Source organism: Durio zibethinus, chromosome 6, assembly GCF_047325235.1.
Source record: "Durio zibethinus cultivar Kanyao isolate XHJ-2024 chromosome 6, ASM4732523v1, whole genome shotgun sequence".
NCBI classification, from domain to species: Eukaryota; Viridiplantae; Streptophyta; class Magnoliopsida; order Malvales; family Malvaceae; genus Durio; species Durio zibethinus.
Window position 1 is genome coordinate 29514880 of NC_143167.1, and position 13133 is coordinate 29528012.

The 13133-nt window shown below is 33.0% G+C and overlaps 2 protein-coding genes and 1 long non-coding RNA gene across 7 annotated transcripts; all 3 read left to right on the plus strand.

Annotated features, from left to right (window-relative positions):
- The first annotated feature begins 865 nt into the window (after positions 1 to 865).
- Positions 866 to 5115, plus strand: LOC111285903 (endonuclease V family protein). Of its 5 annotated transcripts, none has more exons than XM_022875564.2 (9): positions 866 to 1386; positions 1486 to 1747; positions 1845 to 1907; positions 2014 to 2053; positions 2372 to 2436; positions 2579 to 2695; positions 3441 to 3569; positions 4193 to 4264; positions 4338 to 5115. In XM_022875564.2, the coding sequence occupies exons 1-8, from the start codon at positions 1310 to 1312 to the stop codon at positions 4247 to 4249; spliced, it is 810 nt and encodes a 269-aa protein (XP_022731299.2). In that variant the 5' UTR covers positions 866 to 1309; the 3' UTR covers positions 4250 to 4264; positions 4338 to 5115. The 5 variants fall into 5 exon arrangements, 4 of the variants coding, with proteins under 4 accessions (XP_022731299.2, XP_022731294.2, XP_022731295.2 ...); XR_016343019.1 differs by having other exon boundaries at positions 934 to 1386; positions 2014 to 2125; positions 3441 to 3565; positions 4338 to 4415; XM_022875559.2 differs by having other exon boundaries at positions 934 to 1386; positions 2014 to 2125.
- Positions 5116 to 6608: 1493 nt separating this feature from the next.
- Positions 6609 to 8213, plus strand: LOC111286176 (keratin-associated protein (DUF1218)). Its single transcript, XM_022876002.2, has 4 exons — positions 6609 to 6757; positions 6952 to 7071; positions 7262 to 7476; positions 7767 to 8213. Exons 2-4 carry the CDS (start codon positions 6982 to 6984, stop codon positions 8056 to 8058), a joined length of 597 nt encoding a protein of 198 aa, XP_022731737.2. The 5' UTR covers positions 6609 to 6757; positions 6952 to 6981; the 3' UTR covers positions 8059 to 8213.
- A 1903-nt stretch (positions 8214 to 10116) lies between these two features.
- On the plus strand, positions 10117 to 13037 carry LOC111284615 (uncharacterized). Its single transcript, XR_002689555.2, has 3 exons — positions 10117 to 10273; positions 11116 to 11198; positions 11299 to 13037. It is a non-coding gene; the product is annotated as an uncharacterized LOC111284615 (long non-coding RNA).
- The last annotated feature ends 96 nt before the right edge of the window (positions 13038 to 13133 follow it).

Below are 13133 nucleotides of genomic sequence, written 5' to 3' on the forward strand. Positions count from 1 at the left end.
TCCCAATAAAAGGTCAAAAAATATATATATAATAAAGATAAATTGTTATTTAATTTAGAAAAATCGTAATAATAAAATATCACAATTAAATTAATGGAGATAAAAAGTTACGCATATGATTGTGAATATAAAAATATTGAAAAAATTATATGTAATGGAAACAATTTATAGTAATAATGTTAAAAATTTTGATATTTTTATTCCTCTTTGATTTTGGTAAGTTTTATAATTTTAAATGTTTTTAAACTTTAAATTAAAATATTTATTTTAACTTAAATTTTATAAATTACATAATTTTAATTATCTCGTGTCTCACGAAAATATATTATATACATAAAACATCTATATATGTTTTAACTAATAAAATATAGAAGATTATTAAAACAAATTTAAAATTAAATTAAATAATATAAAAAAATAAAATTTAAATAATATAATTTTGTAGATTAATATATATATATATATATTGTCGTTATGTTTATATATGTTTTGACTAATCAAATATAAAAGATTATTACAACAATTTTAAAATAAAATTTAAATAAGAATAACAAAAAAAGTCATAAAAAAATTTTAATTAACATATTAAATAAAAAATACGAAGAATATATTTATTTTAAAAATAAGAATCATAATAGAAAATCAATCTCAAAACTCAATATAAAATTCATTCAACAGTCAATCTTTTATTGCAAAATATAAAAATTTATCATTAAAAATTAAATAATTATTCTCTATATTATTTGTGGATGCGTGTTAACACCGCAGCCGCTTGTTGTTAAATTCATGTTTTGATAAATTAACGTTGTGAACTCTCCTCAACATCATCACCTATTTCAAAAACTTTTCATATTTATAAATAATTACTTTATTTAAATTGTCGACATAAAATTGTATTTTATATAATACAAAAACGGGATAATCGAAAAGACTAGCCAGTTTTCTTGTTGAAGCCAGGCTCCTCTTTGAATTTGGGTTTTCATGTCCATTGTTCTATATTAGACTTGGTTTTAATGGCCTGTAGCTGTTGGGTTGCTTTTTTTATTACTCGGCACGCGCCATACCATGGTTCTTTTGATTCTTACGATTTTCCACCTAGTTATTTTTTTAGTTGGAAAATCTTCGTAGTAGATTTACCTCTTCACGGTTTGACAGCCATTCATAGATGATCTGCTCTTCCAATCTCATCTTAGTAGTTGCATAGGAACCGCCAGTCATCTGAAGAAGTTGCGTTAGATGTAAAGAAATTAGATCTGATTCTGATCTCCAGTTTTGAACAGCTTCAGCATTGCGGAAGCGAAAGTGGAAAATGGAAGGGGTAAATGAAAATGAGAAAGAGGAAGCACAAAAACGTTCAGATCCGCCTGAATTGGGCAAATGGGCCGAGTATGTAATTGTAATTTGATATGTATTAATTGGATTAGGGTTTGTTATTTTTAGATTGTAGTGTAATTGTGTAAAATAGACGACTGATTGGAATGACAGGATTCAAGATACGCTAAAGAAAAGTATCATTGCGGTGGATGATTTCCCATGGAGATTGCCCTCTCCACAGTCACACTCACACCAGCAACAACTCAAGTATGTGGGGGGAGTGGACGTTAGCTTCTCCAAGGAAGAGCCATCCATGGCATGTGGGAGCCTCGTGGTTTTGGACCTCCATCATGATCTGCGCCTCGTCTATCAGGACTATACTTGCCTCACCCTTGACGTTCCTTATGTCCCTGGCTTCCTTGCCTTCCGTGAGGTATCCTCTTTTCTTCTAACTACTACTAGGTCTACTATGATTCTATCAACGACAGCACTATCTTTAACTAAACCCCTTTTACTTTTTGTTTTTAAAGGCTCCCATTCTTGTACATCTCTTGGAGAAGATGAAAAACGATGCTAGTCCTTTCTACCCGCAGGTCCTTCTTTGTATTCAATTTAGCATTTTCAGTTTTTGTCGTTATTTATTATTCGTCATCATCATCATCTCCTCTTTGTCGTCTAATTTCTGCATGCATTCAGCAGGTACTTATGGTGGATGGTAATGGATTACTTCACCCTCGAGGCAAGTTTAGTCTTTACTCTATTAACTCCCCTTATCACCTTCACTTACAACACCAACGCTATGGAAACCCAAGTATGAGCAATATATATTTTTATATGATATAACCCTCACTTTTTCACCCTCTCCCCCCCCCCCTTTTTTGCGATTGTTTTCAGTTTCTGTTTTATATTGAGATGATGTGTTCACTGTACTTTGAGGCTTGTTGTCCAATAAACATCATTCACAACTTGCAATTCTCTGTTTTCAGCATTATTAAGGAATCGCTGCTTTCCTTTCATCTTACACAAATGATTTAAACTACTGTTTTTCCTTGGCCAGGTTTTGGTTTGGCCTCTCATCTAGGTGTTCTTGCTAACATTCCAACCATTGGTATTGGAAAGAACGTGAGTTTACATCAACTATTATTCTATATGCTATTATATGTTATTTGTGATTTTAATGAAACATATATGAATATATACAAGTTTGTGTGTCTATATATATGTATATATATGAACACTGCCAATATGTTGATATCTTTTTCAGCTGCATCATATTGATGGTCTTACTCAATCTGGGGTAAGAAAACTTCTCGAAGCTGAAGAAAACAGAGCCAATGACGTTATTACTTTAAGAGGCAGCTCAGGCTTCATTTGGGGTGCGGTAAGAAGTTGGCCAGGATTCATTTTTTTTTCTTACTCTCCTTTCTTAGTCGAAGCATAAACGGATATGTAATACATAAAAATTCACAATCATGCATGAAAGCAGTTTTTTTCAACCAACCCTAAGGTGAAGAGCAATGAATTCAGCAACAGAGATAGCTGGACTCATGTAATAAACTAAGGCACCATGAAAATACCACCCTATTGTTAAAGAGCACTTTCTTTTTCGGTATGGGCATTGTCATTTGACTATTGTGAGCAGAATTTATACCAGGGCTTCGAAATGGACCTGGCTGTTTTTCTTTTAAATCATTTCTGGCGAACTTGCTGGGTTGCTTCTGCTTCAAAATAAAGTTGATATAAGCTTTAATCATCCATTTACTATACCTTGAGAGTTTTTATCTCATTCTATGGACTATATATAAAATCGACAAGCATGGAGGTGTATCTGCTGATTTATTTAAAGCTGCATTCTATAATTCTTATGCAACTTTGAGATGCTACTTTTTTGCAGCATGTTAGAGATTTCTGTAAAATTTTTCTTTAACCTGTAGGATGTTAGAATAGTATCAATCATCAGATATCAACTTGCGGAAATGCTAAGTCATTTGTTTTATTTTTCATAAGTTCAGGGATGACCTGAGAATAGAAAAATAGAGTTACTAAAGTTAACCTCAGCTTTAGTCCCAAATCTTCACAGTACTTTGTCTTTTCTTTTTTATTTTATTTTTTTTAATTTTAAATAGGCAATGAGATCAACTCAAGGTTCACTGAAGCCTGTATTTGTTTCAATTGGTCATCGAGTATCACTTGATACTGCCATCAAGATTGTAAACATGACATGCAAATTTCGTGTGCCAGAGCCTATCAGGCAGGTAATCAAGTTTGGTGCTTTCTGGTTAAATTATGAATTTGTTGTTGGGCAAATTAGCATGTAACTGATTCTTTGAAGTTCATAATCCTTCAGCTTTGTTGATTTCTTTCTTGTATCATTGTTTGTTGTAGTTCTAAATGAAAATGTCAAAGTGCCCTGGTGTTAACAATTCTTGTATGAAGGCTTTATCGCTTTGATGTGATGTTAGTAGAGCTATCTATTTTTGGTTTTTAAGGAAAAAAAAAAAAAGAAAATTGATTTTTTATGTACATCTAGGAGGTGCATTGGAGTGATTGTCTATGGTTATAGAAACCTCCTGAGATTTTTGTTTGCTTAGTGATTTACTGCTGAAAGCCCTCGCTGATTCAGGGTTTTAAAATAACTATCCAGTAGCAACTCCTTTCCATAGATATTTCAGACGTTAATTGCTACTCTTCACAAAGGACTCCATTATTTAGTAAAACAAAAAAAATGCTTGTATGGAAGGCCATTATATTGATATAATTTTGCTAGTCACTGAGATCTGTTATTTAGAAATAAGAAACTTGAACCATTGATCATCTTTATTTTGGTTCTTTCTGTGGTACGAAATATTCAAGCCTGGACTTGCATTCATATATGTAGGCTGATATAAGATCCAGGGAGCATCTTCGAAAGCGTCACATTGGAATGTTAGCATGATATAATTGCTAAATGGTAATTTATTTTTTGAACTTTTATTTTTCTGCTCAATTATGAGAAACTGCAAATTAAGTGAAAGGTTATGCAGGCTTTTCTCAAATAGCTGTGAAGGTCTGTTCTCAAAAGTATTTGGCTAATGTGGAAAGCATCTAGGATGTACTGGTGGCAGTACAGCATTTGTCAGAAGTTATCCAGTCTGGCATTTATTATTAGATTTTCGAAGCAGTTACAGGAATCACGCCAATGCGGGAGACACAGCCACACCATTGACTTCCCATATAGATGGTTATGGATCTGCATAAAGTTGAGCCAACGGTGATGTTTCATTTGTTCCTAATGCCGCCAGTGATTGCTACCATGCATGACTTTTGAGTTCCTGACAGATGGCATTGTTGACCTGTGTTTCCTATCCTGACTGTTAATGCCCTTACCTGTCATCACTTCTTGACTGGTGGCCGGATGTTCATCAATTTGTCGCTAAAACAAAAAGTCCAAGCACGATGAATGGTCCTTCAATCAAAAGAATTTAATTAGAGAAATCTTGTACTTTCACGTGCCAGGAATACAGAGACAGCATGTCATTTTGCACGACTCTTATTAACTTGAAACGGGTCCTTCGCTCTCTTCCTTTAATTGTAGAATTCGCCGAGGCCTTTACCTATGATACTTTGTTGATTCGTGAGTCCAAGTTCAGAATTTGAAATGCTGAATATTTTCTGTAGTTCGTACATGTAGATTGAAGGAATGAACTGAATCGGAATGACATTCCATCAAATTTTCACAGTAGTGTAAATACAAGTAGTGATTCAAACATTCAGTCTCAAAGATTTTGGGAAAGGAAATTACGATTGTGAATTTGTAGAGTAGCTCAAAATCTCATGTAAATGCTTATTGATTTTTCCTAGTACAAGTATTTACCAAAATAACTTTTACTATATGATTTGGTCATTTTTTAAAAATGTTTAATCAACAGTCAAGACCTGTTGACTGTCTCGTTCAGTTTGTTGCAAAATGAGCACTATGTGTAAATTGATGAACATAAAGGATTAAAAAATAAAACATTGTAAAGTTTGAACGACATTGTTGCCAATTAAGGGTGGTTAATGCTAATGATTTTTATATGGACAGTGAACTTTTTAAGGCCATAACGTGAAGGAAAAGTTTGCCTTCTTTTAATACTAACAATTTGGAATGGTGGTAATAAAATTGGTAATAAAATGACAAATTACAAGGCAAAAGCTATTTGTTTTGATTTGAAAATGATCCATTCATACCTGCCTGGTTTAAAACGATACTTGAAACGTAATGAATCAAGCAAGATTTTTAACTTGTTTCCGTGTCTTCCTTTTTGCCCATGTTGACATTACTGTTAAATTGATATATTTGGCATTTTGCTTGGCGTGAGCATATATATGAAAGCTTGAATTTAAAATCAACACAACAACAAATGATCCTAACATGTTAATAACATTTAGTAACATTTACAATCAACATTAGTAAATTCATGAAATAAATCAATAAAAAATTAAATGAAAGTAAAATAAAATTAAAAAAAAATTTACGTACGATAAAATTTAAATATAAACTTAAAAATAAATTAAATAAAAGTAAAATAAAATTAGAATAGACCCACCCATGACAAAATTCAAATATGAATTTAAAAATTTATGTAACGTAATATTTTCTTTACATAAGAACAAGATCTGTTGCCGACTAAACTTTGACCTTTCTATATGTGCTTGCTTCTTGTAATACTCCTATTAATCACTAGTGTCTTGAAATATGATCTGTATAAATATTTCTTTTGTGAAGTAAAAATAAATACCAACACACCAAATCATTTATACTTTAAATTACATTTTGCAAAGTAAATGTTAAATATTTAATTGTATATATTATGTTCAAATAATTGAAATTTAAATATTAACATAAACTTCCATTAAACTATTAACATGTATGTTAAATTTACATTGAATTGAATCCTTAGTTATGAATTAAATAATTTTTATTTATTAAAAGTGTTTTAAAAAAATTATAATTCGTATTTATAAACTAAATAAATTTTATTAATATTTAAAATATAACGAATAAATGTATATTTTCAATAGTTAAAATTTTTTTCAACATTAGTGATGGATATCGATATGGATTAATTTGGCTTAAAATACGTGTCCTCATTTCAAATGAAAATTTTGGTTTCACTCGGACTGATTCGTCATAATTCATTTATTGGTGACAGTAACTGGTGAGTTGGAAATTGAAAAAAAAAAAATAGAAGGAATTGAAAAAGAAGGGGCAAAAAGGTCATTGTAAGGAGAGATTCCCGGGATAAGCATATCAGATGTGGGAGATTGAAACTGAATCTCACAAGAATTCCCTTCCCATAGTATCATAGATAATAAGTATACAAACCGTACCCTCCTCTGCTCTACGCCTGAGTCCTGATCTAGCCTAACGTTTGAAGCAAGTCAAGTCGAGGAGACACCGACACGCCTTTTGATCAGGAAGGTATGTATGTTCATTCCTCCGACAAATACCAATCAATCAATCTGTTTCTTTCTGACCCAAAAAATCCTTTTAATTGAACGATTATTTGGCTCCTAATAATAGTTAATACAGTCTGACGGAGATTAGATTTCTAACAAACAATGATTATTTTTGAACCCTAGTCCTCATAGATTATTACTACTCTGTTATTGCAGATCATCGTCAAATCAAAATCAAAATCGAAAATGGCTGTGACCATCAAGCAGGCTGCCCTGATCGTCTCCTTTCTCGGCGTCTTGTCTTTCATCTTCGGAGTCATTGCCGAAAACAAGAAGGTTCTTTCTTTTTTCTCGACCTTCTCTACCTAATCTGCTACTGTTGGTTTTAGGGTTTGTTAATAAGTAACGCAACTTTTATAGCATTATTATTATAATTTTTAAACCCTTAATTTATTGATGTTAATGAGGGAGTATTATTTTCTTTTTTTTTTAATTAAAAATTTTATTCCAATTCATTAAATCACAGCCAGCGGCTGGAACTCCAATTTCTGGAAAAGATGTGGTTATTTGCAAATATCCATCAGATCCCTCGGTGGTTCTGGGCTACCTATCGGTTGCATTTCTGTCACTTTCTAGTTTCGCTGGCTATTGGTCTCTGTTTTACCCTTACAAAGGGAAATCTGTTCCACATTCTGTTCTCTTCCGAAGCACTAGTTTCTTCGTCTTCTTCAACATTGCCTTGTAAGGAATATTCTCACACAGTTTCTTTCTCTCTTTTTTTTTTTTTAATCCATGATTATGTAAATTCAATGATTCCTTAATTCTTACTTATCTGTTATCTGATTAAGTTGCTTGTGGAATATCACATCTATCATCTTCTCTTCACTCTCCACCCAACAATTCTCAAATCATATTGGTAACTAATCATGAATGGATCATCATATCCATATCCTATCCTATCAACTTACTCAAGTATTAACACCCTTGTTCTTAAGATATACTGCTCCACACGTTTGATCCGCTTGTGGCAGGTTTACAGGGGGCTTAGCATTCACTCTGCTCTTATGGCCAACCATCACAGAGCAGCTTCACTTGACTCGCAATGTTCACCACAATCTCACCACAGAATGTCCTACCGCTAAGACTGGACTCCTTGGTGGTGGTGCCTTTGTATCCCTCGATTCAGCCCTCTTCTGGCTAGTTGCCCTTATGTTGGCTGATAATGCCCGAGAGGATCACTTTGATGAAGTTGAAAAGGAAAATAAAGCTGACCCTGGTCAGGTTCTTACTGCTGAATACCATGTCAAAGGGGGTGCTGTGTAATGCTTTTCATGGCTCATTTTCTATCTTATGCCTAATATCTGTCCCAAACTATCTTTATCTTTTGTGTGTGGTTTAGACTTTTTCCATTTCACAGTAATAATTGTCAGCTAGTATTTGTTCAGCATCACCATGGAATGAAAATTTCTCATTGTAAATACTCATCTTTCATTTGGTGCTTTTGAAATCCTGATTCTGAGACCTTTCTGGTTTTGATCGGGTTTTAATTCTTACTTGTACAAAGAAAATGTGGGTGGATTGTTGGACATGGTTGGTTTTATTATTGAACAGAGATGGCAATTGGATTTGGCTTAAGCCGCTGGCTTTGTGAATTTAGGGGACTACATTGCAAGAAATTGACTCATAGAAGGATGAGTACGAAGGACGAAGGGCAACATAAACGAGATTGGGCTGAAAACAAGTGGTCTCGATGGCAAGATCAATGAGATTGTTCTTGGGCTTATCTTAAATGGTTTCGCGTAGGGTTTATGGACTATGATGTTTTAAAGTCTACATGGATGATTGATTTTTTCGGCCAGCTTGGATGATTGATTTGACGAGGCAGAAGTAATGACTGGGGAGAGAAATGAGAGACTAAGCGGGCTTTACCTCTACACAATAGTTGGTAGGAAAAACAAGAGGATGAAAGGGAAAATTCTTTCTTTTCAAATTTCTTGTTTGACAAGAAGAAAATAAGATGGAAAGAGAATGAGTGAATTTTATTTACAATTATATCTTTTTTTTTTTTTTTTCATCTTTCATATCAAACACAATGAAAAATAAAATAAAATATCTTTCTTTTTTTTTTTTCCTCAATTTTTTTATCAAACATAATGTTAATGTGGTTTGGAACCGTTTGTATAGGTTTTTTTTATATTTACTTTGGGCCAAGAGCCTCGTGAATTCTGGATCACCTTCCAATATGCACTGCCCCTGTCGTGGATTTTGGTTGTTATGGGCTCCTAGGCCCATCCATTAACAAGTAATAACAAATTACCACTATATATATTTGTATAACATTTTTGAGAATAATTACAGCTATATTTTTTAAAAAAGTTTTTCTTTCAGACTAGAACAGTTGTTGCCGCTGAATTTATATTGAAGTCAATTTGCTTCTGAGTGACCTGACCCTCCCATTAAAAAAATCAAAATAATAATAAAAGGACAAAGAGCAACCCGTCCAAATTTTTATTTACTAAGTACTTATTACATATCTTTTTCTCAGGAGAGTTTGGGCCTGGGCTCTAGACTGGGTTACCAAATCAGCGCTCAGTATTGACAGAAAACTAAGTACATACCTTTTTTTCTTTTGGATCGATAATTATGGGATGTCTATTATTCCGGTATTTAGAAATTGGTTGTATTTCATGCTCCTCCCTAGAAAAAGACTCAAGCGCTAGGTTCGTACTCTATGATTATGAACGATTCTACCGTATATTTCTTTTTCTTTTTCGTCGAAAATCGATTTTACCGTATAGCATTCTTCATAGTCCTTGTTATACATTCAGAATGTCTGAGAAAATAGCATTACACTTTTGCTAATATCTTGCCACTATTATTATTTCAGTTAAAGGTTGGTTTATTCTGCTATTTCAACGCAGCCTCTGATGGATAATCTGGAGGCTCAGACGTATGAAACGTTTGAGAAAGACTCAGTGAAATTTATGCAGGTAAATGCAGTTTTGTTCCTTCAGAGTTTGTTTAGTATCTTTTTTGTGGGTGGGACTCTTCTTATATTGTTGATTGGTGCGAGTGGTTATTTATTATTATAATTTTAGACATAAGGTGTGCTTATGTTTTACTAGTATCAAAGGGCAATCTGCAAAGCATTACCGGACAGGGTCCCTGATGGGGAAGAATCAGCATTAACCACTGCAAGCTACCTGTTTATCACAAATCATATTTTTCTAATTTGTCTGTTTTATATGACTTCTGATCATCTTGTTCTATTATTACTTTTCGTGAATATGATGCATACAAGATTTTTCAATCTTGATATTGGTGTGTTTTCTACATGAAGGAGGAGGACCTCTTGTGACGGCATCATTGCAGGTTTTTTACCTTGTCTTTTGCTGAATGGGCAGCTGATTTGTTGCAACTTCTATTCTGATGTGCCTTTGTGATCTGTTTGTTGACTTGATAGGCAGCTGAAGAAAATGGACGCAAGCTTAAGGTTTATGCTGTAGAAAAAAATCCAAATGCTGTGGTCACACTTCATGTGAGTTGCAGATTATGTTTTGAATTGTAATACTTTACAGTTGCTAAGATGATGCGCTGATAATCTTGCCAAGACAATCTGCTGGCAGTGCATGAACCATTTGCATGCTTATGCATAGAGTTCTTCAGTTAACACTTTCTTATTTGGTTTTGTTTTGGATTGCCTGGGCAAGCTGATTTTAGTAAGAATGTTCTCCGCTCCTTACAAAGTCACTCTTCTCTTTAGAGTCTTGTTCGTTAGATTTTGGATAAGATAGTATGTAAGAAAATGCCTTTTTAGTGGTATTGTTGAACCGTAGAGGTAAATTAGTCTTAGAGGACGTTTTGCTATCAATGTGATTTGGTTGAATCCTCTATGATAAAATATGGAAACCACAATTAATTACACATCTTTGGTCTTTAAAAAGTCAGCATGTTAAGGAGGTATCACTCTCAATTTTAGACCCATATATTTTTATGTGCTGTAGCTGAGGATTGCATTGTTAGGGATGAAATGGGTGCATGAGATAAAGCCTCGAAATGCTGTTTTAATCATTGAGTTTATCTTATCTTCCCCACCCCACCTTCGTGTCTGCTATATTTACCTCTTGTGCTTCCCTCCGTAGCAATTTTTTTTCCTCTGAAAAATTCAAGGATTAGAAAAGTACTCAACTTCATGCCCATTAGATATTATATAATTTAACCGTTAAGTAGATGGAGTAATTTGCTGGTAAAAGCTTTTATTAAAGGCTGTGATTGGTAGTTTGGTAACAACAGCCTTTGATTTTTTATCGTGGATAATTTTCTTTGGAAGTCCCAAATTAGTTTTGCATTTTGAAAATGGTTTTATCTTTGTTTAAGCAGAGTTTGGTTAAACTGGAAGGGTAGGAAAATATTGTTACCATAGTTTCTTGTGATATGATACTCCTGAAAAATCTGACATAATGGTACGTGAATTTTTACTAATCATGTTTATTTTTCATCTTTTACTCTCATATTCCTTTTTCTCTTTTACATATTCATATTCTTTGACTTTGCTATGGTCAGTGAATTGCTGGGATCTTTTGGGGATAATGAGCTGTCTCCTGAGTGTCTTGATGGAGCCCAACGGTTTCCGAAGCAAGATGGAATCTCAATACCTTCATAGTACGTATATTCTTCTTCATTGAAGCAGTGGGTCAATATCTTTCATCTTATTTAGGAGGATTCAGCTAAATTCTATACTTATGAGACTGAATCCTCATCTGTGTAGAAATCAATACCTGAAATTTTGGGCCCATAATATCAGTGGTCACCGTATTTGTCACTGTCACTTGGCTTTCCTGACTTGAATTCTTAACAATTGGTAGCTTTTCATTCTATAACAAATTGGATCATTCTGTTAACTTGCATATCAGCCATTTTAGCAACCATTTCAACAACCATGTCATCAGCAAAGATTGCCAACAAATTAAGTAAATTTCAGTAACAATAACTGAAATATCTTATTCACTTTGATAAATAAGCTTTTGTTTTATACTAATTGAACCACGTAACTATGTTATGTAAATAAATCATAACTGTGATAACCATAACAACAAACAATTGAAATCATTGACAGTTAGGTTAGTTGCTATATAACTCAAATCATTTTTTATTTCCTTTCATTTGTTTTTCCAGAAGAATCCTTTCAACCCTCTCTCTCTCTCTCTCTTAGACACACACACATACTAACACTCAAGTTAGGAATCAAGAAAAGCACCTAATTCCTCCACTTATAAACAATACTTCTTACTTTACTTTCTTAAAACACAGACTTGAAATGCTGAAACTTGAAACAAAGAAGAGGAAACAGAAAAAAAAAAAAAAAAAGAGATAGTGGATCTGGCCCATATGGGTTCAATGAGGTATTGTTGTTGTTATGACCTGATGGCCTAGTCTGCGTTTTGTTAATATTTTAGTTTTTTACTGTTAGGATGTTTGCATTTGCTAAACACTATAAGTTTTGAGACCTCAAAGGGAATCTTGTTTGTTCACATTTAGTTACTGATTGTTAATTTACCTTGTTTCTGGGCCCTTTGAGTTGTTTAAATTGCTTTTGATGATGTTGACATTTCATCACTCCATGAAGGTGAATTAACAAAACAAAGGGAATGACTGAACTTGTTATGAAATTAAAAGTTGGATGTCCCAATTGATAGAAATTAAATTTTGATTGTCCAAGTTACAATATTGACAGTTTCAGTGAGCACTGGGGTGATTGGCCTGAAATTTTTCTCATTTATGTATGGATACACCTTATAGGATTCTACATGGGCAATCTTAGAGTGTTTTGGTTAAGGTTCTTTAGCTTTGGCTTTAGGTTTTCATATAAATTAAATCTAACAATTTAAAATACGATATAGTGACATAACACGAATACAATACAAAAAAAGATTAAGAAAGTAACACGATTTAAAATTTTAACAATAACTATATATAGATTTAACAAAAAATATATATTTTAAGTTCTCATGTTAATACAAATTGTAACATATAATTTTTGTGTAAAACATAACATGAATATACGAATTTCAGTATTTTACATGACACGAATAGATGAATCTTTAGGTCTAGCATAAATGGTCATTGAACCTGTATTCTTGTGATGGCAAAGAATACTAATCTTATTTTCCCTGTCAACATCAAAGAATATGGTTTTAATATACCCTTAGGTTTGTAAAATTAAGGATCCTTACATGCTTTATTTGATCATTTATATTTATCAAAGGCTTATTTATCCAGTTTGTTCCTTCAGATAGTTCTATTATTTCGGGCAATACTAAAGAAAATAATGGTCTTGATTGGTTTGGTACGTTAATATCTCACTCGTTTGTTGAAAAAGAGTTTCGCCCATTGTATTA